A 27,428-nucleotide genomic window follows, 5' to 3' on the forward strand; every position below is an offset into this window, starting at 1 on the left:
GGTCTTTACGTTACCCGGGTCTTTACGTTACCAGGGTCTTTACGTTACCAGGGTCTTTACATTACCAGGGTCTTTACGTTACCCGGGTCTTTACGTTACCAGGTTCTTTACGTTACCAGGGTCTTTCGTTACTAGGGTCTTTACGTTACCAGGTCTTTCGTTACCCGGTCTTTACGTTACCAGGGTCTTTACGTTACCAGGTTCTTTTGCGTTACCAGGTCTTTCACGTTACCGGTTCTTTACGTTACCAGGAACTTTACGTTACCAGGTTCTTTCACGTTACCGGGTCTTTCGTTACCAGGTCTTTACGTTACCTGGGTCTTTACGTTACCAGGTCTTTCGTTACCAGGTCTTTGCGTTACCTGGGTCTTTACGTTACCCAGGTCTTTTACGTTACCAGGGTCTTTACGTTACCAGGGTCTTTACGTTACCCGGTCTTTACGTTACCCGGGTCTTTACGTTACCAGGGTCTTCACGTTACCGGTCTTTCGTTACCAGGGTCTTTCGTTACCAGGGTCTTTACGTTACCAGGTTGTACACTTTACCAGGGTCTTTACGTTACCGGGTCTTTCGTTACCAGGGTCTTTCGTTACCTGGGTCTTTATGTTACCGGGTCTTTACGTTACCAGGGTCTTTACGTTTCCAGGTTCTTTACGTTACCAGGGTCTTTACGTTACCAGGGTCTTTACGTTACCGGGTCTTTACTTTTCAGGGTCTTTACGTTACCAGGGTCTTTACGTTTCCAGGTTCTTTACGTTACCTGGGTCTTTACGTTACCAGGGTCTTTACGTTACCAGGGTCTTTACGTTTCCAGGTTCTTTACGTTACCTGGGTCTTTACGTTTCCAGGGTCTTTACGTTACCAGGGTCTTTACGTTACCAGGGTCTTTACGTTACCAGGGTCTACACACGTAACCAGTGACTACTCATAAACCAGGGACAGACTGAGAGCAACATGGAAACAGCTTACTGTACCACATCATAAAGCTGGCTGATATGGACAAAAATCCATATAGCAATACATTGCCTGAATTGATCTGATAAACGATAAACCACAGTTTTTTTTTGTAATAATTTAAGCAACCACTACTACTAGTTTGATGGTTGAAGCCATCAATTGTCCCATTAACAAACCCATATTAGCAAACTTATTTCATTTCAAACTTTACATTTCTCTAGTATAGGCCCATTATTGTAATGAACGATATCAGCAAAATGCCTGTAAGTTATTGGTATAATTATTGGTATAATTGTCAGTCTAGATTCTACGTATAATTTTTTTTCCTGATTGTACTTCTCAGCAGGCCTCCAGTTTAATGATTATGCTCAATTTGGAGAAGTTACACCATGCTGTTTTGCTTGACTAGTTTATAAACAAACTGTTGTTGTTTCCTATAATTACTCAAAGCTGTAATGCAGCCTGGTACTTTGTCAGTGTGGTTTGTGCCACTAAGTGCAAAATTACTGCAAGTTATATAATGATGGATTGAGTGAAGCTTCATTTGTTTTAAACAAAATCCGCATTTTTCACATCAAAGGATCTAGGTACAGTGCCTTGCAAAAGTATTCATCCCCCTTGGCGTTTTTCCTATTTTGTTGCATTACAACCTGTAATTTAAATGTGTTTTTTATTTGGATTTCAAGTAATAGACAAACACAAAATAGTCCAAATTGGTGAAGTGAAATTAAGAAAATGACTTGTTTGATATTTCACTTATAATCACAACTCCAATGGGTCAGAAGTTTACATACAGTAAGGTGACTGTGCCTTTAAACGGCTTGGAAAATTTCATCATGGCTTTAGAAACTTCTGATAGGCTAATTGACATCATTTGGGACAATTATAGGTGTGCCTGTGGATGTATTTCAAGGCCTACCTTCAAACTCAGTGCCTCTTTGACTGACATCATGGGAAAATCAAAAGAAATCAGCCAAGACCTCAGAAATAAATATTGTAGACCTCCACAAGTCTGGTTCATCCTTGGGAGCAATTTACAAATGCCTGAATGTACCACGTTCATCTGTACAAACAATAGTACGCAAGTATAAACACCATGGGACCACGCAGCCATCATACCGCTCAGGAAGGAGACCCTGTCATGCAGGTGAAAGAGGACCCAAAAGCGACTTAACAGAAACAGAGTTTATTCAAGTCCAAACAGAAAACGACAAATCCTGAATCCTTAACAGGAAATGTCCAAACAGGGAATAACAGAAATCCTCTAGTCTGTAGAGGGGGAATAACAGGAGAAGCGGCCACAGACTGCAGGTCGCCGGGTAGGCGCAGGCCGTAGCTGACAGAGACACCTGCTCACACGCAGCATCTGATGAAGGCAAAAACACGACAGGACAGGGCGATACACAATCACAGCACGGTGAATTCTAAACAAGGAACCGACAGGACAGGAACGGAACACAAAGGAAGAAATAGGGACTCTAATCAGGGGAAAGGATCGGGAACAGGTGTGGGAAGACTAATGATGATTAGGGGAATAGGAACAGCTGGGAGCAGGAACGGAACGATAGAGAGAAGAGAGAGCGAGAGAGTGAGAGAGGGAGGGGGAGAGAGGGATAGAAAGAGGGAAAGAACCTAATAAGACCAGCAGAGGGAAACGAATAGAATGGGGAGCACAGGGACAAGACATGATAATAAATGACAAACATGACAGTACCCCCCACTCACCAGCGCCTCCTGGCGCACTCGAGGAGGAATCCTGGCGGCAACGGAGGAAATCATCGATGAGTGAACGGTCCAGCACGTCCCGAGACGGAACCCAACTCCTCTCCTCAGGACCGTAACCCTCCCAATCCACTAAGTATTGGTGACCCCGTCCCCGAGAACGCATGTCCATGATCTTATGTACCTTGTAAATAGGTGCGCTCTCGACAAGGACGGGAGGGGGAGGGAAGACGAACGGGGTGCGAAGAAAGGGCTTAACACAGGAGACATGGAAGACAGGATGGACGCGACGAAGATGTCGCGGAAGAAGCAGTCGCACAGCGACAGGATTGACGACCTGGGAGACACGGAACGGACCAATGAACCGCGGAGTCAACTTACGAGAAGCTGTCGTAAGAGGAAGGTTGCGAGTGGAAAGCCACACTCTCTGGCCGCAACAATACCTTGGACTCTTAATCCTGCGTTTATTGGCGGCTCTCACCGTCTGTGCCCTGTAACGGCAAAGTGCAGACCTCACCCTCCTCCAGGTGCGCTCACAACGTTGGACAAACGCTTGAGCGGAGGGAACGCTGGACTCGGCAAGCTGGGATGAGAACAGAGGAGGCTGGTAACCCAGACTACTCTGAAACGGAGATAACCCGGTAGCAGACGAAGGAAGCGAATTGTGGCGTATTCTGCCCAGGGAGCTGTTCTGCCCAAGACGCAGGGTTTCTGAAAGAAAGGCTGCGTAGTATGCGACCAATCGTCTGATTGGCCCTCTCTGCTTGACCGTTAGACTGGGGATGAAACCCGGAAGAGAGACTGACGGACGCACCAATCAAACGACAGAACTCCCTCCAAAACTGTGACGTGAATTGCGGGCCTCTGTCTGAAACGGCGTCTAACGGGAGGCCATGAATTCTGAATACATTCTCAATAATGATTTGTGCCGTCTCCTTAGCGGAAGGAAGTTTAGCGAGGGGAATGAAATGTGCCGCCTTAGAGAACCTATCGACAACCGTAAGAATCACAGTCTTCCCCGCAGACAAAGGCAGACCGGTAATGAAGTCTAAGGCGATGTGAGACCATGGTCGAGAAGGAATGGAGCGGTCTGAGACGACCGGCAGGAGGAGAGTTACCCGACTTAGTCTGCGCGCAGTCCGAACAAGCAGCCACGAAACGGCGCGTGTCACGCTCCTGAGTCGGCCACCAAAAGCGCTGGCGAATAGACGCAAGAGTGCCTCGAACACCGGGATGACCAGCTAACTTGGCAGAGTGAGCCCACTGAAGAACAGCCAGACAGTGGAAACAGGAACGAAAAAGGAGGTTACTAGGACAAGCGCGCGGCGGCGCAGTGTGCGTGAGTGCTTGCTTAACCTGTCTTTCAATTCCCCAGACTGTTAACCCGACAACACGCCCATAAGGAAGAATCCCTCGGGATCAGTAGAAGCCACAGAAGAACTAAACAGACGGGATAAGGCATCAGGCTTGGTGTTCTTGCTACCCGGACGGTAAGAAATCACAAACTCGAAACGAGCGAAAAACAACGCCCAACGAGCTTGACGGGCATTAAGTCGTTTGGCAGAACGGATGTACTCAAGGTTCTTATGGTCTGTCCAAACGACAAAAAGGAACGGTCGCCCCCTCCAACCACTGTCGCCATTCGCCTAGGGCTAAGCGGATGGCGAGCAGTTCACGGTTACCCACATCATAGTTGCGCTCAGATGGCGACAGGCGATGAGAAAAATAAGCGCAAGGATGAACCTTATCGTCAGACTGGAAGCGCTGGGATAGAATGGCTCCCACGCCTACCTCTGAAGCGTCAACCTCGACAATGAATTGTCTAGTGACGTCAGGAGTAACGAGGATAGGAGCGGACGTAAAACGTTCTTTTAGAAGATCAAAAGCTCCCTGGGCGGAACCGGACCACTTAAAACACGTCTTGACAGAAGTAAGAGCTGTGAGAGGGGCAGCAACTTGACCAAAGTACGAATGACGCCGATAGAAATTAGCGAAACCTAAAAGCGCTGCAACTCGACACGTGACCTTGGAACAGGCCAATCACTGACAGCTTGGACCTTAGCGGAATCCATCTGAATGCCTTCAGCGGAAATAACGGAACCGAGAAAAGTAACGGAGGAGACATGAAAAGAGCACTTCTCAGCCTTTACGTAGAGACAATTCTCTAAAAGGCGCTGTAGAACACGTCGAACGTGCTGAACATGAATCTCGAGTGACGGAGAAAAAATCAGGATATCGTCAAGATAGACAAAAACAAAGATGTTCAGCATGTCTCTCAGAACATCATTAACTAATGCCTGAAAAACAGCTGGCGCATTGGCGAGACCGAACGGCAGAACCCGGTACTCAAAATGCCCTAACGGAGTGTTAAACGCCGTTTTCCACTCGTCCCCCTCTCTGATGCGCACGAGATGGTAAGCGTTACGAAGGTCCAACTTAGTAAAGCACCTGGCTCCCTGCAGAATCTCGAAGGCTGATGACATAAGGGGAAGCGGATAACGATTCTTAACCGTTATGTCATTCAGCCCTCGATAATCCACGCAGGGCGCAGAGTACCGTCCTTCTTCTTAAACAAAAAGAACCCCGCCCCGGCCGGAGAGGAAGAAGGCACTATGGTACCGGCGTCAAGAGACACAGACAAATAATCCTCGAGAGCCTTACGTTCGGGAGCCGACAGAGAGTATAGTCTACCTCGAGGAGGAGTGGTCCCCGGAAGGAGATCAATACTACAATCATACGACCGGTGAGGAGGAAGGGAGTTGGCTCGGGACCGACTGAAGACCGTGCGCAGATCATGATATTCCTCCGGCACTCCTGTCAAATCGCCAGGTTCCTCCTGAGAAGTAGGGACAGAAGAAACGGGAGGGATGGCAGACATTAAACACTTCACATGACAAGAAACGTTCCAGGATAGGATAGAATTACTAGACCAATTAATAGAAGGATTATGACATACTAGCCAGGGATGACCCAAAACAACAGGTGTAAACGGTGAACGGAAAATCAAAAAAGAAATAGTCTCACTGTGGTTACCAGATACTGTGAGGGTTAAAGGTAGTGTCTCAAATCTGATACTGGGAAGATGACTACCATCTAAGGCGAACATGGGCGTAGGCTTCTCTAACTCTCTGAAAGGAATGTCATGTTTCCGAACCCATGCTTCGTCCATGAAACAACCCTCAGCCCCAGAGTCTATCAAGGCACTACATGTAGCACCGAACCGGTCCAGCGTAGATGGACCGACAAAGTAGTACAGGATTTTGATGGAGAGACTTGAGTAGTTGCGCTCACCTGTAGCCCTCCGCTTACAGATGAGCTCTGGCTTTACTGAACATGAATTAACAAAATGTCCAGCAACTCCGCAATAGAGGCACAGGCGGTTGGTGATCCTCCGTTCCCTCTCCTTAGTCGAGATGCGAATCCCTCCCAGCTGCATGGGCTCAGTCTCAAAGCCAGAGGAGGGAGATGGTTGCGATGCGGAGCAGGGAAACACCGTTGATGCGAGCTCTCTTCCACGAGCCCGGTGACGAAGATCTACCCGTCGTTCTATGCGGATGGCGAGAGCAATCAAAGAGTCCACATCTGAAGGAACCTCCCGGGAGAGAATCTCATCCTTAACCACTGCGTGGAGTCCCTCCAGAAAACGAGCGAGCAGTGCCGGCTCGTTCCACTCACTAGAGGCAGCAAGAGTGCGAAACTCAATAGAATAATCCGTTATGGACCGTTCACCTTGGCATAAGGAAGCCAGGGCCCTAGAAGCCTCCCCACCAAAAACTGAACGGTCAAAAACCCGAATCATCTCCTCTTTAAAGTTCTGGAACTTGTTAGAGCAATCAGCCCTTGCCTCCCAGATAGCTGTGCCCCATTCTCGAGCCCGGCCAGTAAGGAGTGAAATGACGTAAGCAACCCGAGCTCTCTCTCTAGAGTATGTGTTGGGTTGGAGAGAGAACACAATCTCACACTGCGTGAGAAAGGAGCGGCACTCAGTGGGCTGCCCGGAGTAGCAAGGTGGGTTATTAACCCTAGGTTCTGGAGGCTCGGCAGGCCAGGAAGTAACAGGTGGCACGAGACGTAGACTCTGGAACTGTCCAGAGAGGTCGGAAACCTGAGCGGCCAGGTTCTCCACGGCATGGCGAGCAGCAGACAATTCCTGCTCGTGTCTGCCGAGCATGGCTCCTTGGATCTCGACGGCAGTGTAACGAGCGTCTGAAGTCGCTGGGTCCATTCCTTGGTCGGTTCCTTCTGTCATGCAGGTGAAAGAGGACCCAAAAGCGACTTAACAGAAACAGAGTTTATTCAAGTCCAAACAGAAAACGACAAATCCTGAATCCTTAACAGGAAATGTCCAAACAGGGAATAACAGAAATCCTCTAGTCTGTAGAGGGGAATAACAGGAGAAGCGGCCACAGACTGCAGGTCGCTTCGGGTAGGCGCAGGCCGTAGCTGACAGAGACACCTGCTCACATGCAGCATCTGATGAAGGCAAAAACACGACAGGACAGGGCGATACACAATCACAGCACGGTGAATTCTAAACAAGGAACCGACAGGACAGGAACGGAACACAAAGGAAGAAATAGGGACTCTAATCAGGGGGAAAGGATCGGGAACAGGTGTGGGAAGACTAAATGATGATTAGGGGAATAGGAACAGCTGGGAGCAGGAACGGAACGATAGAGAGAAGAGAGAGCGAGAGAGTGAGTGAGAGAGGGAGGGGGAGAGAGAGGGATAGAAAGAGGGGAAAGAACCTAATAAGACCAGCAGAGGGAAACGAATAGAATGGGGAGCACAGGGACAAGACATGATAATAAATGACAAACATGACAGACCCGTTCTGTCTCCCAGAGATGACAACAGCAAAGGACCTTGTGAAGATGCTGGAGGAAACAGGTACAAATCTATCTATATCCACAGAAAAAACGAGTCCTATAATGACATAACCTGAAAGGTCGCTCAGCAAGGAGAAGCCACTGCTCCAAAACCATCATACAAAAGCCAGACTACGGTTTGCAACTGCACATGGGGACAAAGATCGTACTTTTGGAGAAATGTCCTCTGGTCTGATGAAACTGTTTGGTCAGAAAGACCATCATTATGTTTGGAGGATAAAAGGGGAGGCTTGCAAGCCAAAGAACACCATCCGAACTGTGAAGTACGGGGGTGGCAGCATCATGTTGTGGGGGTGCTTTGCTGCAGGAGGGACTGGTGCACTTCACAAAATAGATGGCATCCTGAGGAAGGAAAATTATGTGGCTATATTGAAGCAACATCTCAAGACATCAGTCAGGAAGTTAAAGCTTGGTCGCAAATGGTTCTTCCAAATGGACAATGACCCCAAGCATATTTCCAAAGTTGTGGCAAAATGGCTTAAGGACAACAAAGTCAAGGTATTGGAGTGGCCATCACAAAGCCCTGACCTCAAACCTTTGGAAAATGTGCGGGCAGAACTGAAAAAGCGTGTGCGAGCAAGGAGGCCTACAAACCTGACTCAGTTACACCAGCTCTGTCAGGAGGAATGGGCCAAAATCCACCCAACTTATTGTGGGAAGCTTGTGGAAGGCTACCCGAAACGCTTGACCCAAGTTAAACAATTTAAAGGCAATGCTACCAAATACTATTTGAAAGTATGTAAACGTCTGACCCACTGGGAATGTGATGAAAGAAATAAAAGCTGAAATAAATCATTCTCTACTATTATTCTGACATTTCACATTCTTAAAATAAAGTGGTGATCCGAACTGACCTAAGACAGGGAATTTTTACTAGGATTAAATGTCAGGAATTGTGAAAAACTGAGTTTAAATGTATTTGGCTAAGGTGTATGTAAACGTCCGACTTCAACTGTACTTGGAAAAAGAACACTGCTGTATAGGTCTATGAAAGCATTGCAGCATGGTACATCAAAGAAGCCACTTTGCAGCGCTGCAGATATCCAAGTGGCAATATTACACAGTGAAGCCAGTGGTTGTCTCCCTCATCAGCACTTCCCCAGTCCCATCCCTCTTTTACTGTAACATGGCATGATTGTTTTCCCATGGGAGAGCCTGTTGACAGTACAGGCTAATTGGATATTTCCTCATTGATTGTTATTTTAATCATAAACATTTAACATGGTCTCTGATTAATTTCAGTGAGGCCGGAAAGTCAGACACAGAACGTAAGAGAGAGAGAGAGAGAGAGAGCGTTTTGGGGTGATGGTGATTTATGTATGCGATGCACAGCTACAGTATTCCCCCTCTTTACCCTTACCCCACAGCACTCACCTAGGGATTGAAGGAGAGGCAGTTGGGAAGGTCCGGATGCTTCCATCCAAGAATGGATGGTAATTACACTAGACAGGTGTGATGGATGATCTCACTGTCTGCCACTTTGTCTTCATTGCCTGGTGTTACAGTTTGTATGAAACACCATCATCCCCCAGGGATAAGAGACGAGGAAGGGGGGAAAATGATGCAACTACCACTACAACCACAACCCAAGATCAGAATGATCAGATTGACTTGGATGCCCCCCTCCCTAGTGATGAAACAAATCGACTTGTGTGGCGTAGGGACACAGACACAAGGCACCAATAATGTTGATTTAAGTGGTGCATGTTTAAAGGGACAATCAGCAGTTGCTACATTATTTTAGATTAATTAGTTAATGATATGGACCCATTTGATTCTTGAAGAATATAACTTATAAATGCCTCATGAGCTTAGTTCAACTGTCAGCTTGTTTTACTCCAATGTGTGTAAACAAAGTAAATGTAAACAAACACTGTATAGCCTAAAACTTGGTTATAATTTTGATCTCATGCATCCATAGCTCTGTCTTTGAATTTGAGTGTGGTTACATTTCTCCAGCAATTTAGTAATTTAGCAGATGCTTTTATCCAAAGCGACTTAGTTAGTACATATACCTTAACATATGTGGTTGTCCCACCTAGCTATCACAATTATTGTAAGTCAATTTCAGCAGAGTCAGAGCTAGAAAGGAGAGCGGGGGGAGGGGGGGTTCAAGTGCAAGTGTTGGGTCCTGACTTGTTTTTTTGTGGGAGGTGAGGTGTGAATGGAAGAGGTAGGGTTTCAGGTGCTTTCGGAAGATGGGCAGGGACTTCAGGGGGAAGCTGGTTCCACCATTGGGGTGCCAGGACTTCAGGGGGAAGCTGGTTCCACCATTGGGGTGCCAGGACTTCAGGGGGAAGCTGGTTCCACCATTGGGGTGCCAGGACTTCAGGGGGAAGCTGGTTCCACCATTGGGGTGCCAGGACTTCAGGGGGAAGCTGGTTCCACCATTGGGGTGCCAGGACTTCAGGGGGAAGCTGGTTCCACCATTGGGGTGCCAGGACTTCATGGGGAAGCTGGTTCCTCCATTGGGGTGCCAGGACTTCAGGGGGAAGCTGGTTCCACCATTGGGGTGCCAGGACTTCGGGGGGAAGCTGGTTCCACCATTGGTGTGCCAGGACTTCAGGGGGAAGCTGGTTCCATCATTGGAGTGCCAGGACAGAGAACATCTTGAACTGGGATGGGAGGGTCAGGGGACCAGAGGTGGCAGAAGGGAGTGCTCACATTGAGGGTTTGAGCATAGCCTGAAGGTAGGGAGGGGCAATTTCTCTTGCAGTTTCATAGGTAAGCACCGTGGTCTTGTAGTGGATGCGAGCCTCGACTGGATGCCAGTGGAGTGTGCGGAGGAGCGGGGTGACATGGGAGAACTTGGGAAGGTTGGAAACCAGGGGACTGCCGCATTCTGGATAAGTTGCATGGATGGCACAAGCGGGGAGCCCAGCCAACAGCAAGTTGCAGTAGTCCAGGTGGGAGAGGACAAGTGCCTGGATTAGGGCCTGCGTGTGAGGTAGGGTCGTACTCTACGGATGTTGTAGAGCATGAACCTGGAGGAGCGAGTCACTGCTTTGATGTTAGTCTAGAACAACAGGGTATTCTCCAGGGTCACACTAAGATTCTTTGCACTCTGGGAGGGAGACACTGGAGTTGTCAACCGTGATGAGATCTTTATGCGGGCAGGCCTTCCCCGGGAGGAAGAGCAGCTCCGTCTTGTCGAGGTTTGAGGTGGTGGGCCGATATCCCAGCTGAGATATCTGCGAGGCATGCAGAGGTAGTTGAGTAGTTGAGTTTAATTCGTATAGCAATGATAGGAGACCATGTGAGGATATGACAGAGCCGAGTAACTTGGTGTATAGAGAGAAACGATCCCTGGGGGACACCATGCTGCAGACACAGTGGATAGATCTGGAAGAATGAGAACAGAGGAGAGAAAGTCAGCTTTGGTGGAGAGCCTTCATGACACTGAAGTGGCCAGTCTCGGTTGAGTGACCCAACTTGAAGCCTGACTGGTTAGGGTCAAGAAGATCATTCTGAGAGAAATAGCAGGCAAGTTGGTCAGAGACCGCACTCTCAAGTGTAAAATTTAAATTAATAAAAAAGATCGTTTTTGATGTCAGATGAGTCGGGTGTTGGTTTCTTGAGAAGGTTTCTCAGGCCATTTTGAAGTCAGAGGAGACACAGTCTGTGGTCAGGGATGAGTTGATGAGGGAAGAGGCATGTGAAAGGTCTACAGAGATGGTCTAGAGGAGGGGATGGGGTCGAGTGGGCAGGTTTTCTGGCAGCCAGTCCTCACTAGTCGCAGGATTTCATCTGGAGAGAAAGGGGAGAAATAGCTCAAGGCGTTGGGTAGTTCTGTGTGAGTGTATGTCGTCAACCTTCTTTTCAATGTGGTTGACAAAGTCGTCAGCAGAGAGGGAGGAGGGAGGGGGTGGATGATTAAGGAAGAAGAAGGATGAAAATAGTTTCCTAGGGTTAGAGGTAGAGGTTTGAAATTTAGAGTAATAGGAAGTGGCTTTTACAGCAGATACAGAAGAGAAGGTAGAGAAGGAGTGAAAGGATGATAGGTCTTGCGGAAATGTATTTTTCCTCCATTTTTGCTTAGATGCCTGCAGCCCTGTTCTGTAAACTCGCAATGAGTCACTCATTGAAAGGGGACAGTGGGAGTCATAGGATGCGGAAAAGGGAGGAGAGTAGGGCCGCAGAATCAGAAGACAGGAGGGAGAAGATTTAACAGAAGAGAGATGATACGAAAGAAGAGTAGAGAGTAGTGGGAGAGAGAGCGAAGAATGTACCATCACATGACTATCTGGGTAGGGGCTGAGTGACTAGGGTTAGAGGAAAAGGAGACCGAAAAGGAAACAAAGTAGTGATCAGAGACTTGGAGGATTGTCGTGAGATTAGTAGGCAAACAGCCTCTAATAAAGATGAGGTCAAAAGAGGCAAGGAGTGGAAAGAGGGAGTTGGAAAGACATCAATCGAGGGCAGACGTCGGGAGGTTGAAGTTGCCAAGTACGAAGAGCGGTGAACCATCGTCGTGAAATTAGCAAGGTGTCAAGGCACCTGCTGGGCGATAGATGAAAACAATGTTAAGCTTGAGTGGACCAGTGACAGCATGAGAGAGGGAGAAAATCTCCAGTTAAGAGAAGTTAGTAGCCTTGTGCCACCACCGCAACTACCAGATGCTCTTGGACTATGAGAGAAAAAGTAGTCAGATGAAGAGAGATCAGCTGGAGTAGCAGTGTTCTCTGGGGTGATCCATGTCTTCATCAGGGCCAAAAAGTCAAGGGACTGAAGGGCAGCATAGGCTGAGATGAACTCTGCATTCTTGACCGCAGATCATCAGTTCCAAACACTGCCAGAGACCCAGAATTCCACATGGGTTGTGCACATAGGGTACACTAAATTACAAGGGTTGTAGCCAAGGAGTGGGGAGTGTCGGTGAAGCCTACAGGGAGGAACACCAACAGGTATAGAAAACACACATAGTTGCCAAAGCTACTAAAGAACAGAAATGAGATCATCAGAAAATAACTAGGTAAGATACTGAAGTGAGAGCATGGAATGGAGCCACTGACACAACCACCGTTTACAGCTGCCGCTGAGAAACCAGGGGAGACTGAAGTACTAACACTAATACTGATTGCTTTAGCAGAGGTGAAACCACTCCCCCTCCGATACAGCCACTGTTAACCAAAACAAGTCACAAATTGCCATGCCCCCTAATCCTAGTTGATGTGTCAACAACTATCTGCAAGTTATGAGCAAGCTGGCCCCATCCCTCTGCTTTTTACCAAAACAGTAGCGGGGAGTTAACTTTGTTATTGTTTCAACTGCTAATTGACACTTTAAACTGTGACATCAATCAGCCAATGAATAAGCAGTCGATTGTGATTTATGGCTAGCTGCTCTTCCCTGTTAGCTATACCATGGTAGGACCACCAGAGAGCTGAAGCCCCCCATCTCTAAATCAACAATACACGTCTGTACTGTAAAGTCAATGTTTAATAAATGAGATGGTCAATCAATATTTAGATGAGATGAGGATTCAGCCAACTACTCTAATGCACAGGATGTGCTCTGCCATTATGCCCGGGGTGGGCAAACTATGGCCTATTCAATCCGGCCCAAGGGAGGTGTGAGTAATAAAAAACTCCAGGCCAGTCCTGAAGGTCTGTATTTTCAAATAACTGCCCAATTTCTAGCCCTCAAATTGATTTTCACAATAAGTCAGTCCCAAAAAAATCTGTGTGGCCCTCTGTTGAATTTTGAAATCCCGCTGTGGCCCTCGAGCCAAAAAGTTTTCCCACCCATGCATTATAGTGAACACGAAGGAGGTATATTGATAGGTCATCTCTTTGGGGCAATCAAAGTGAAAGAGGTGTGTAAACCCTTTAGACCTCCTCCCCAGAGAAGATGGGAAACCCAGTCTAGTTGCTCCCCTCCCACAGCATGGGGCATAAACAAGAGAGCAGTGTGTAGACAAGCTGCTGTAAAGCTGTCTTCATGATATGCCCTCTCTGATTGAGGACACACAGGCCTACGCCCCCAGAGCCTCAACATCCTTCTCATTACCAGACCGCTCCACTCTGCTGTCAGAGGTCGCCTGTTATTCACCTGGGGAAACCAGGGTGTGGAGGTATGGTTGGAGTAGGTTCCTCCCTGCTACCCCGTATTGCGTTTCCCCAACAGCATGCCAAGAAAGAGTGGATCAGGAGAGGTATTTATAGAAAACAGCTTGCTTAGAGGGCTCTGGGTTGGGTGCTGATCAAATGGAAGTTTTTATAGTGTTTGTGCTTCTGTCGTGGTAAATCGTGTGTGTGTGTGTGTGTGTGTTTTTACTATAAAATTGTGGTTATCTCAAAATTGACTGCATAATAATAGGTCATTAAAGTTTAAGCCATTTTAACATACAGTATCTTTGACATTTCTGAAGCATTTCTGAAGCTGATGCTGGAGGCTGCCCTGAGAGAGACACTTGGCTTCCGGTACAGGACAATATTTGTCAGGGCAAATGGTCGCGCCGGGGGGGATGGAAAATAATTATAATAATTTGTACACTGCAAATTGACCACAACTAGACTCAAAAATAGATTTGTATTGGAAAATCACTATAATTTCATACCTTGATTACATTGAGACACAATCACATACCCCCCCCACCATGATGATGATGATTTATTTATTTATTCACTAAACACTTTGGGGGGCCAAAAATAATCCCTCGCCTGTTGCCGACCCCCGCGTTACTACACGACTCACTACAAATCATGACATTTCTGTTTTGCTGGCGTAAATCCACTGTCCTGCCGCCGGTGGTCAAGCTCTCCGGATCCATACTCCACCGTGATTTAAATGTGCATAATTAAAATGCCTAGAGAACCGATAGCTGCATTGATACAGCTCTAGATTTTTTTTCACATGTTGACTTTGTTTTACCTGAGTGTAGCAAGCAGGTAGGCTCACAGCAGAGCAGAAATGTCTGATGTTCCAATTTAAAGTTAGATTTACCTCTAACAAGGTGAACTAGTTTAGCCAAGTTTTACATCTTGCTACCTAAAAAGGAGGACAGTGTGTTTTTGGTGTGCTTCATTTATCTTGTAGCGGTACAGGTCACTAAGTATCTCTCTCTCTGCCTCATTCTGTCAGACTGCTGCCCTGTCCTGTATGGAGAAGGGATGGGTGCTGCAGTCCCTCTCTCTGTCCCACTGTGCTCTGTCTCACAGATTCATATACTCTCTGTGAGTGTGAGCTCTAGTTTGATCCACATACACCGCTGCTATAGGTACTGTCTGTAATCAGAGTTGGGGTCACATCCAGTCAATTCAGAAAGTAAACCACATTCCAATTCCACATTTTCCTAATTAAAAAGCATTGAAGATAATTTGAATTTGAATGTCAGTGTACTTCCTCAATTGACTGGAATTGAAATGGAATTGACCCCAACCCTGGCAGTAATCATTTGGAATTTGGCCATTGATCAGTGGATAATTTTTTTAAAATCAGTAGCTAAAGCTCGAATTAGTCATGTATAAACTTTACCTTTCATTTTAAATGAAAACGTTAGTTGAAAAGTTGCATCACGTAGAGCAACCTGGGTTGACCGGACTCCATAATGTGGAGTGTGAAAACACACTCAGTCAGTCTGTGACTAAACAATCTGACCGGTCTTCTCTAGTGACCAATATGAAGCCTTATTCTGGGTTTACATTTCATATTTTAGCCTTTTCAACACAGTTTGAAATACTCACTTGTAATTGCATATTGTCTACTGTAGGTATTCCCAAACAGGGGTATGTGCAATGCCGTCGGGGGCACGCCAAATAAAAATGTGGTTCACATTGAAAAAAATAAAATACATTTTTTTCTCTTCACATTTTCAAACAGTCCATTTATATTTTCCAACGGAGTTATACATTTGGGTGAGGTTTTTTTCTCACCTGAGTAGCCTTGTTTCACTGCCAAAAGCATATATATGAGAACTACATTAATTTGGGGTTCACTTATATTGGGTGTAGTGCCTTTCCTCAGCCACAGTGTGTTTTATGTGCAAAAGTACTATCTCACAACTCGATGAAACCTTCACTCTTGCGCAAACATTTATAAACAAAGCATGCCAATTTGAAAAATAAGCCACAGGAGTTTTTTGAGTGAGAATTTGGACAACTTTCGAGCAGTAAGGGGTATGAAAGCAACAGATACCATTGATAAGAAGGGGCTAGAAGCGCTTTATATGGTGAGCTACCTAGTGGCTAGGACAGGCAAGCAACAGACGAGGCCTGGCACAGTTACGTTTATGAGGGGTCAATTAAGGAAGAGATCCTCTTCTGGAAACGAGGACAACAGGGGAGGATATTTTTTAAGTACTGGACAGCTTTTGTGACATCAAATGGACTTTGGTGATCAAGATGTGTTGGTATCTGTACTTATGGTGCAAAAGCCATGACAGGGAGACATAATGGAGCGGTAATGCGCGTGCAAGCAGTTGCTCTTGACACCACTTGGGTGCACTGCAGCATCCACCGAGAGGCTAAGGGAATGCTGCTAAGGGAATGCTGCTAAGGGAATGCTGCTAAGGGAATGCTGCTAAGGGAATGCTGCTAAGGGAATGCTGCTAAGGGAATGCCTGACAGTTTGAAAGACATTTGGACACTACAGTGAAAATGGTTAACTTTGTTAAAGCAATGCCCCTGAACTCTCGTGCATTTTCTGCACTATGCAATGATATGGGCAGCGACCATGTAACGCTTTTACAACTTACAGAAGTGCGCTGGTAATCAAAGGGCAAAGTATTGACACATTTTTTTTTAAATTGAGAGACGAGCTAAAAGTTTTCTTTACTGGCCATAATTTTCACTTGTCTGACTGCTTGCAAGATGACGAGTTTCTCACAGGACTGGCCTATCTGGGTGATGTTTTTTCTCACCTGAATGATCTGAATCTAGGATTACAGGGACTATAATCAACTATATTCAATGTGCGGGACAAAATTGAGGCTATGTTTAAGAAGTTGGAGCTCTTTTCTGTCTGAATTAACAAGGACAACACACAGGTCTTTCCATCATTGTATGATTGTTTTGTGTGCAAATGAACTCAAGCTTACTGACAATGTCAAATGTGATATCGCGAAGCACCTGAGTGTTTTGGGTGGGCAATTACACAGGTACTTCCCCCGACACAGATGACACGAACAACTGGATTCGTTATCCCTTTCATGCCCTGCCTCCCGTCCACTTACTGATATCTGAACAAGAGAGTCTCATCGAAATTGCAACAAGCGGTTCTGTGAAAATGTAATTTAATCAGAAGCCGCTGCCAGATTTCTGGATTGGGCTGCGCTCAGAGTATCTTGCCTTGGCAAGTTAAGACTGTTAAGACACTGATGCCCTTTGCAATCACTTACCTATGTGAGAGTGGATTCTCGGCCTTCACTAGCATGAAAACTAAATACAGGCACAGACTGTGTGTGGACTAAGACCGAGACTCTCCAATACAACCCAACATTGCAGTTATGTGCATCCGTTCAAGCACAACCTTCTCATTAACCTGTGGTGAGTTATTCACTATTTTGATGAACAAATGGTTTTATATGTAAGATGACTAAATAAAGAGCAACAATTATTGATTATTATTATATTATTATTTGTGCCCTGGTCCTATAAGAGCTCTTTGTCACTTCCCACGAGCCGGGTCGTGACAAAAACTCACACTCTTTCTTATGTTTAATAAATGTATTGTATAGTGTGTGCAGTGGCAGTTCTAGACCAATTCAACTGGGGGGGGGCAAGCTGGGGCCAGTTGTACTGTTAGAGGGGCCAGTTACATTTGACATTATTGTTGTCATCGTTTTCTTCACTGCATTGCAGGCATTAGCAGGCAAAATACCATGTTCATAATCATCATCGTTGCCACTGTCTCATAAAAGATGTAAAAAAAAGAACCATAGCTAAAATGAGTCATGTAAAAATGATTTCATCTCCACATTTAGGGGGGACACAAGGGGGTCCAAAATTGTTGTCACAGGGGCACTGGCGCCTCCTGGCCCCCACCCCAGAACCGCCACTGAGTGTGTCTGTGTGTGTCAGGCTTACAATGATGGCAAAAAACAACATTTGAGAGTACGCTGACCCTGGTGCTAGAGGGGGTACAGCTGACCCTGGTGCTAGAGGGGGTACAGCTGACCCTGGTGCTAAAGGGGGTACAGCTGACTCTGGAGCTAGAGGGGGTACGCAGCTGGAGGTTGATGTTTGAAGTGGTATGGGACTATAAAAAGTTTGGGAACCCCTGCATACAACCCTAACCCTGATTACCCTCCTCCTGTCTCTTCCAGTATGTCCCTCCAGACCTATGCATCTGCAACTTTGTGCTGGAGCAGTCTCTCTCTGTGCGGGCCCTGCAGGAGATGCTGGCTAAGACTGGCCAGAACAGTGAAGGGGTGAGTACTGTCCCTCTACCACAGCATCTATACACACACTCCTACCCCAGGGCAGACAGCAGAGAGGAGTATTTTCACAAAGTGCTCTCTGCCCAAAGGGAAACTACTGAACATCCCCTGTTTCACACTTTCCATTTGATTCATTTTAGGATTTCAGGGTCATGTTATGAAATTGTTTATTACGGTGACTGGAGTTGCCTCAGTTTTATGTTCAAACACTTTTTTCTCTTTGAGAGAGATAAATGAGAGGAATTGGCCTATTACATTGGCCTGGAGACCTGGGCGCTGGGAGGTTGAGCCCTCCATGAATTGTAATGTGGATGAAGGTCGTCAAGAGGCAAAGTACCTCTTTGCTGCAGCTTTCCGGAAGTGTTTCTTCCCTGTGCTGGGAGGTTGACCATTTGATTAACAATGAGGCAGAAAAGAAAAGCTCTCAAAGCTACAGTATCATTTCCATTATAAAGCAGAATTGCGCTGTAACTACCTTTTTTATACACCAGGCACAGAGAAGCAAACATGTCCAGATGACAGAGTCACTGTCGCATACACACACCTGAGGTAATGGAGGCAATCTCATTGAATGGCCCTAGATATGGACATTATTGAGCAAGTTCATATGTATATGTACTGTAGCTAATGTATTTGTAGTCAAAGCAGGTCTCTACACCACCTCCCTATCTCCTCTGAACAGGCAGTTATAGTAAGTACAACGGATGAAAGACCTATTTCCTTAGTCCACAGTCATGTGTTTGGGACATTGCGATTACAAGGCAGCCCTACAGAAACACAGAATTACACGCTGCTCTCGCCCTGCTCCTCTTGCAGGGAGCAACCTAAACACTGCTTGTCCTAAAATGTCATGTTTAATGTTACAGAGGAAGGAATGGGGGGCAGATATGAAAATATGCTACTTTCTCATCCATTTTGGTATGATGTTGTACTTTTCCAAGTTGCAGTGTTTTACTGATCTTACTTCTGTATCTTTCTGACATGAGTATAAAGAATGTGTTTCAGTGTGCCTCTGGTCTTTCGGTAGTTCATTACCAGTTGCAGGATGTTGTATTTTAGTGCTAAGAGTATGATGTATCAGTAGAGTGAGCCAAGAAGTATAAGATCATATACTAGATCATTTATCATCTCATTCCTCTGTGGTCAGTTGTTTTCTCATTTATTTTAATAGACAGATAATTAAAGCATTTCTGATACAGTGATCTTAATTGGTACAATCATTTCTGTTAAAACTGTGCTGTTCTTTGCGAAAATTTTGCTTTTGTTTTTCATTAATCAGCTGTAACAGAGCTGTACTGTTACCATTGCTATGTTCATCCATTGTGTTCTGTTCATCTCTCCACCTGTTAGCCTCGAGGAAAGGACCGATGGGTATGTTCACCATTCATTCCATTCTCCTCTCCTGTCACCTCTCTAGCGCATGGCTGTTTAGTCTTCGCAGCTTGCTCTCCCATTTTCATTGGAAATGTATCCTAGGGTTACAATAGTCCCTTCAGGAAAAACAAATAGATTCCCCACAGAAAGCTAGTGTGTTTTTATATGCAAACATTAATGCGTATGCTGCTGAAACGACTAATGACATCATGGATTTATTTCAAGAAGTGAGTCGATTGTGTCACAGCACTTAGCAACATGACAAAGACAAATGGAACCGGGTATAGACTTGCTATACAAATGGTCTCGCTCAAAAGTTACTGCTCACATTTCCTCTGGCCAAAGAGAACATGCTACACCTCTCCTGGATTAACATCAGATGAACGTCAGTCTTCAGTCCCTCCTTAGGGGATTTAGGAGTAAGTCCAGAATCCCTGACTATTACCAACAAATTCTTACCTGTTCACAAATTCTGCACCTGACTTCAGGCATACAATAGTGAGCTACATTACATGAATTATGACTGTAGAAATCAATACACTGACATTTAGAAGGATTTAAAAAAAAAAGAGTTATTATATTTGGGAAGTGAAGCAACTCCAACTCGTTGTTGACTTGCCAAACTGCTAATGATAGAAAGAATTTCCATAATTTAAGCTGTGGAGCTTCGTACTCTTTGAGTTGAGTTCAAAGATAAATGGACTTGTCAATGCTGCAGCTTAGCGACCACACTGGACTCCAAATGATGGGGAATTTAAAAATCAAGCCTGATTGGTTCCATCACAGCTGTGTGAACTGGAAAAACCCTTTGGCAAGAGTAAAGCACAGGCAGACTGGGCCTTCATGGGCCCTTAAAGCTTAGTGAGACGTTTTCAAGTGAAACTGCTTGTTTGCAACAGCTAAGCTGCTTTCTAATTGCCACTCTTAACCCCCTTGCATCTACACTTGTGTAGTAACTTCCGTTAACGTGATCTGCTAGACCAGTTCAATATTACCAGAGGGAAGGCCTTTAGTCACTGTTTCTCCTTGATGCACTATTGTCCTCTCTCTAAGGAATGCTGTGGAGACTGATTCAGACCTGGTCTGGAGAAAACATTTGAACACTGGGTTATATCTCCGTAAATTCTCTCTCCTCATATGCATCTCTTATCACTAACACTCTCCATTCCTCTGTTCCTGCTCCGAATTGTCAATGGAGGAAACACCACGAAGGGAAAATAGTAGTTTCTGGAATCAATATTATTGAGCAGATGAGCTACAGTGGAGGGTATTGACTTAAAGAAGAAATAATTTATTGATATACCATATTCAGCTGGTCTCTATACTAATTTGGCAGGGATTCCTTAAAGTGGAATATGATCTTAGTAATGGTATTTCGGACTGATATTTGTGTTTGTTTGAGGGGTTATAGACATTGTGAACAGTGAACACACAAGGCTCAGAACACCGTTGCAGAAGTAAGCTATCAAACATCCATACAGCTCCGTTTCAGCTAGTGACCCCAAATGGAATTCTGTGTGAAGTTCCTCTAACGTGTCCAAATTGAGCAGTGAACACACTTGTGGTTTCATAACTTTGTTTACTGGGCTAAGGATCAAAGGTCAAACTGTCGAAGTCAGTGACTGAAGTGCCCAGGGTGAGGCAGGGTAAGGCAGGGTGAAGCTGATACCCTGTGGCAGGGTGACGTGTGCAGTGGTATTTCAGTGCCACCTTTGAGAGAAACCCCATTGCTGTCACCCTGGTGGCTGCTGGATAAATGCAGGGGGGTGATGTGCTGCTAAAGGTCATGCTTTCTCAATTGATGTCAGCATGTCATCTCCTGGCAACAGCTGGGGGGGAGATCGTTTCCCCCCGCCTTTGATCAAATAGCCTTTCCCCTTCTGGGCCAGGGACGCTAGGGACAGAGGAATCTGAGGCTGCCACAGCTGTGGATGGTGTGAGGTTATGATAAGTGTTATGTTTAGAGCTGGTCTAGTTCTCTCAGATTGTGTTGGGTTGAATGCAGCTGGATATGCCCGATGCACATTAAACTATCCCTCAGGAAGCCTGAACAGCCTGACATGGTGCTGGCACGGCTGCAGTCTGATAATCCATGGCAACTGCATTGAACTGGGGGCTATTGTCTTAACAAAAGCAGCACAGATAGAGGATGCACAGTGTGTTTGGTTAAGAAGACACTGGCATGCAAAATCAATTATGTCTCAAATAAGATCTTGCACAGCACGTAACCATCTGTGATTGACCAACAGAGACTATGCGTAGTTTACAATACTGTAAAACTCATATATTTTCTTTAACTTACATACCCTTCTCAGTAATGTAACTTTCTCTTGCCTTACTGCTCCATAGAGGCTCATAAGAAAGGTGAGTAACACATGGTTGCCTGCAGAGCGAAGGGACAGGTTTGCAAGCAGAGCCCAAGTAGTGACCTCACATCACTCTTTCCCCTACCCATCTCCTCGAACTGCTGTGAAACCGCAGTGGAACCTTGTGTCTTTCCTGTGTCTTTTTGCTTTCTGTCACAAACCAGACCCTTCTTACTGTAACACAAGGTCTTTGTTACCAATGCATTAGAGGCAGAGAGCTCTCTTTCTCACCCCCCTCCCTTTTTACCTGCAGCCGTGTGACGATCATCTGTATTCTTCTCCGTGGATACAGGAAGCAGGCGTATCCCCTGAGTGACATGTCTGACTGCATGCTTTCAGTGTTGTGTTGTGTTGTGGACTTCAGGACCGTCGTCAGAGAGGAGAGGACAGGCTGAGAGGGGCAGGCTGAGAGGGGCAGGCTGGGGCAGTCTGTGGCCCCCTGCCTTGTGAAGTCATCAGTCTTAGTTCTATAACTGTGATGCAGACGGAGAGATACATGAGAGAGCGAAAGAGAGAGAGTGAGAGAGCGAGTGAAAGGGAGAGACAGAGAGGTCACGGGGGACATCCTGTCTTATAGTGTGTCTGGTGTGTGATGGGTGTTGTGCTGTCTCCACAGGCGGCTCAGGGTGGTGGACACAGAACACTTCTGTATGGACACGCCATCCTCCTGAGGCATTCCTTTAGCGCTATGGTGAGACTGCACTGCACGTCCACTCTCATACAATACCCAAGAACCGGGGACTGTTTTGTCATTATTCCATGTGTTACTATTTCATAGTTACTGTTTTATAACATTTCATAGGAATATGTGTTGCATATGTAGTACTGATATTTGTTCCAGTTCTGAATGCTACAGCAGAGTTGTGTGATTCTTTTGATTATCGTTTTCATATTGCTTTGATGTGTGTCTATACATTGCAGTATCTGACCTGTTTGAAGACTTCAAGGTCACAGACAGATAAGCTGTCCTTTGATGTGGGGCTGCAGGAGGACTCAACAGGTAAAACGTCCTCTATCGGGCTCTAGGGTCACTAGCACACAGTCACTCATAGCTGGGGTTCTGACTGGGACTTCAACTCATGTAGGATTTGACCTGCCCCAGTATTCATTTCAGATTATCTTAAGCACTACATGAAAAGAGGGATTTACGGTTTCCTATATTGTAGGAAATGTACCACATTTGCAGAGATTTCAGTTATTTATTCCCTAGGAGATCTCCCCTGAAAACATTCCTAGCAGACTAAAATAAATGTCTTCGATTGGCTCTTTGTCACAATGTCGAGGCTCAGCTCATGTCTCATAGAGATGTAAAAGATGGTCTGGCTCTCCACCTATTGGAAGGCTGGTTGCTATGGTGCTTGTATGTTAAGTGTGAGTGGGCTTACACTATATTAGAGTTGGTGTGAATACATTTGTGTGTCTTAAATGTAATTGCGTGTCTATGCTGTGCTCGCTTGTGTGTGTTGCTTTCACCGTTGTCATCTATTCCCAAACAGTAGTTACAGGTTCAACTTTCTGTGTAGCTCAACCATCTGTGTATGTACACTGAACAAAAATAGAAACACAACATGCAACTATTTCAATGATTTTACTGAGTTACAGTTCATATAAGGAAATCAGTCAATTGAAATAAATGTATTAGGACCGAATCTATGGATTTCACATGACTGGGAATACAGATATGCATATGTTGGTCAGAGATACCTTAAAAAAAACAGGTAGGGGTGTGGATCAGAGAATCAGTCAGTATCTAATGTGACCACCATTTGCCTCATGCAGCACTCTGGTGGACATTCCTGCAGTCAGCATGCCATTTGCATGCTCCCTCAAAACTTGAGATATTTGTGGCATTGTGTTGCGTGACAGGACTGCACATATTAGAGTGGCCTTGTACTGTCCCCAGCACCAGGTGCACATGTGTAATCATCATTCTGTTTAATCAGCTTCTTGATATGTCAGGTGAATGGATTGTCTTGGTGTATGGAACATTTTACGTATATTTTTATTTCAGCTCATGACACATGAGACCAACACTTTGCATGTTGTGTTTATATATTTGTTCAGTGTACATATATTTTTTAATGCAAAAATACTTGTTTGAACTTAAACAACTAAAACCAGGCAAAAAAAAACAGTGTAGAAATTATAATGAACCTACATTTTTTATAATTTAATTTCTGAACTATTTTTCTTCAATTACAGTATTTTTAATATAGAATATAGCAGCGCAGTTTGGATTTGGTTGATTTTGTGGTCTCAAACCAGTGAACTTATTAACATTCTTCATCATGAAATTGGGCAAAATATAATTATTGACAATGAAAATGATGGGAATGTTGTTCCCTTGTCATATAATTGCTACATTTACAATCAATACAGCATTAAAAATAGTTTTCCAGATTGCATTTAGCCCCCAAAAATTGGGATGCGAATGAGACATCCTGGTTAAATTTGGGGGCAAAACCAATTGAGAACCCCTTATGTAGATCATAGATTTATAAATAACATTATTCAGGTGAAGCCTGTTGGTGGACCATACATCCTGCTTCCAAACAGAGGTCAGAGGGTGAGAAGGTACGCATCGGAGATGATCTCATCCTTGTCAGCGTGTCATCAGAACGATACCTTGTGAGTACACCCTCAGTCTATAAACATCTCATTAAGAATAATACATATTATAGGCTTTTTAAAGTGTCCATCCCCATTGAACAGAGCCATAATGCCAGTCAATCCTGTAGGTTAGCCAAAGATTGTAGATCGTGTTCTTGGACTGAAGGTGTCTCCCTCCCACACAGTTCAATCTGTCCATTAAAGCAGACCAGACATTTGGGATAGGAAGCTAAGAAAGAGCAAGGGAAGGCCACATATGTACAGCTGGGATGAAGAGAGCAACACTGTCAAACTGAACAGCTACTATACCCTACCTTACTCTGTCCCCTATCCCTCCTTCCCTACACTGTGCAGCCTGGCCAGCCCTGCTCCCTTGATCCTCTTCAGGCCCATCTATGAGCATCTCCCAGACCCAGACACCCCTGTGTTATTCCCACTGTGTGGGCATCAGCGCCTTGGCATGCTGGGCCTGGAAAACATCTTAAGCATGACACAGGGAGAGTGTGACAACAGCCAGCCCAGCCAAGCACATTTGTATGGGTCTTCAGCAGGGATATGGCAGCCCTCGCTAAGCCAGAGTCCCATTATCATGTTACTGTTACTGCCACGGCTCCGGGCTCTGCTGTCCCCAGTGAGATGTTCCCTCTAACCAGGCCTACAGAACCTCCAGGTCCAGTAATGGAGGAGGGAGGTGGAGAATTCCCCAAGTGTCTGGCGCACGCACACACAAACCCAGAACCCTCGAAACTGGCAGATTCCCGAGTCCACTCGCAGTCCTGTACACTCTCCAGCGCCAGCCTTTCTCCAGTTTGATGAATGATTCTAAATCTACTGCAGCGATAACAGCCTTCCTATCACGACCTCCAATGCATGCATAGACAAACCTCTGAGTTGTAGCCTGGCCCAATTCCTTGAATGAAACTGGGTATTTGACATAGGTCCTGCAGTATAGGTCTACTGGTAGTGTGTCCCCATACTGTAGTTATTGATAGTGTGAGTAACATAGTGTTCCTCTGTCTTCACCAGCACCTGTCCATCTCCAATGGCAACATCCAAGTGGACGCGTCCTTCATGCAGACTCTGTGGAACGTCCACCCCACCTGCTCCGGCAGCAACGTGGAGGAGGGTAGGTCCAACGGTTCATTTAGCGTCACCGGCTTATAATGTTGTTTGAAATGTTGTGGGTATCAATTAAAGGTGCTGTTAATCCATCCTCCTAAAGGTTACCTGCTGGGTGGCCATGTGTTGCGTCTGTTCCATGGTCATGATGAGGTTTTGACCATCCCAGGGTCTGACCAGAGTGATGAGCAACAGAGGTGAGACCTACAGCTGGGAAACAGCTAAAAAGACTCTAAGAAATTAGTTTTCCCCTTAGTCTGTTGTGAATGTGGCTGACCTGGCTGACGCTGGGTCTGTCACTACTCAGTGTGACGCTGGGTCTGTCACTACTCAGTGTGACGCTGGGTCTGTCACTACTCAGTGTGAAGCTGGGTCTGAGAGAAGCACAGAAATAATGTCTGCCTTGCTTTCTATAGTCACACAGCGTTAGTGATGACAGCCAGCAAGGTAGCAGATGAAAAGGCACATGGGGGTCGGGGAGACAGTGCTCTAGTCCGTATAACCATCGCCAGGCGCCGAAGACATGTGAAGGACTCTTCATCTTCCTCCCAGTCACACTGTCAATTTTTAGCTCACTGTTTGTGTGTGGCAATAATATGCTGCTGAATAAATAGCCTTGGCTTTCCGCTTAGTCCTTGAAAGGGAGCATTTTCTTAAGACCTTACATTTTCATAAAGGTCCATCAGACAAGGCACAAACAGTCAACAAGTGCCATGAAAGATCATTTATATCTCTGGAGCCAGTCACCCACATCATTAATAGACAGTGTTGCTCTCGGTCTCCGTTGGTTACGTGGGTGTCCTGGATGAAGAATGCGCGCGGTTGCCGTGAGGGTAAATATTAAGGTTCATCTGAGGTCCCATTCTCAGCCTTCCTTCCTCTGACCGGATATCACTGTGACAGAAGGGAATAAAGCAGTCAGAGATGGAATCCTGCTAAAGTCATAAAACATGGCCATTATGAGCCTGTGGCAGTATTAAAACATTGCAGTGATCCAGACCTTTCATGCACCTCTCGTGCCCCCAGGATAGTGAACTATGAGACGGGGAATGCAGGAGCGAAAGCCAGGTCTCTGTGGAGGCTGGAGCCTCTCAGAATCAGGTGAGTTCAGCTCTTTTTATTTCCTCTCCTTCCCCGCCTCCCTCTGCTCCGACTCACTTTGATGTTTCATTATGCTTTTTGACACCAACCATTTGTAAAGTATTTGAAATATTCAATATCAGTGGCTTTCCTCTCAGATATGCCCTGCACTGTCAGATCTGGAATTTGTCAGCCATGTTTAATCTGCTATGGCTTTGACACTGTTTTGTTTTGATGTAAGCATCTGGGCAAAAATGTCTAGTCATAAAAATGGGTATTACATGCCTAATTATTTAGGTGTTTTCAGCCATTTAGTAATTATTTATGCACATGACATGATGCCAGCTACTTAACAGCTAGTCTGGCAGCTAGTTCATCATGTGTACACAAACTAATTAGGGGATATAATGCTTCTAGGGGCTTGTTGTTGTTCTTGATACCGTTGTGTGTGTGTGTTTGCGCGCGTGTGCGTCTCTGTGCCCCTGGACAGCTGGAGCGGGAGTCACATTCGCTGGGGTCAGCCCTTCCGTCTCCGCCACCTCACCACGGGGCACTACCTGGCCCTGACGGAGGAGAGGGGGGTGGTGCTGCAGGACCGGGAGAAGTCTGACACTTCCTCCACCGCCTTCTGCTTCAGAGCCTCCAAGGTCAGCGCTCAGGACCAGCTATATCTCTCACACACATATGCAGGGATACACGTACGCACACACACAAGCGCGCATGGATGTACAAACACACACACACACCTCAGACTGTCTCTCGATCACAAAGTTGCTCTGTAAAATGTTTCGACTTGTGGCCCCATACCAACCAGGACAAGGTTATTTTAAGTCTGTTCTTGGCAAGGGTGTTTTAGACTGAGCCAGTGATTGGGAGCAATTAGTGACCTCCTACTTATGGATCAACAGCATGATGTAAACCACCATATTACTG

At 45.7% G+C, this 27,428-nt stretch overlaps 1 protein-coding gene across 4 annotated transcripts in view; it reads left to right on the forward strand.

Moving 5' to 3' along the window:
• Nucleotides 1–27,428, forward strand: part of LOC124046431 (ryanodine receptor 3-like) — a 179,850-nt gene that overhangs the window by 49,548 nt on the left and 102,874 nt on the right. For all 4 annotated transcript variants that reach the window (XM_046366785.1, XM_046366788.1, XM_046366787.1 and 1 more), the window contains exons 3-11: nt 17,833–17,937; nt 19,297–19,317; nt 22,303–22,377; nt 22,608–22,686; nt 24,202–24,314; nt 25,323–25,422; nt 25,519–25,612; nt 26,442–26,516; nt 26,986–27,142. In XM_046366785.1, coding sequence (XP_046222741.1) covers nt 17,833–17,937; nt 19,297–19,317; nt 22,303–22,377; nt 22,608–22,686; nt 24,202–24,314; nt 25,323–25,422; nt 25,519–25,612; nt 26,442–26,516; nt 26,986–27,142 — 819 coding nt within the window. The remainder of the gene's footprint in view (nt 1–17,832; nt 17,938–19,296; nt 19,318–22,302; nt 22,378–22,607; nt 22,687–24,201; nt 24,315–25,322; nt 25,423–25,518; nt 25,613–26,441; nt 26,517–26,985; nt 27,143–27,428) is intronic.

This window comes from Oncorhynchus gorbuscha, linkage group LG10 (genome assembly GCF_021184085.1).
Source record: "Oncorhynchus gorbuscha isolate QuinsamMale2020 ecotype Even-year linkage group LG10, OgorEven_v1.0, whole genome shotgun sequence".
Lineage (NCBI taxonomy): Eukaryota > Metazoa > Chordata > Actinopteri > Salmoniformes > Salmonidae > Oncorhynchus > Oncorhynchus gorbuscha.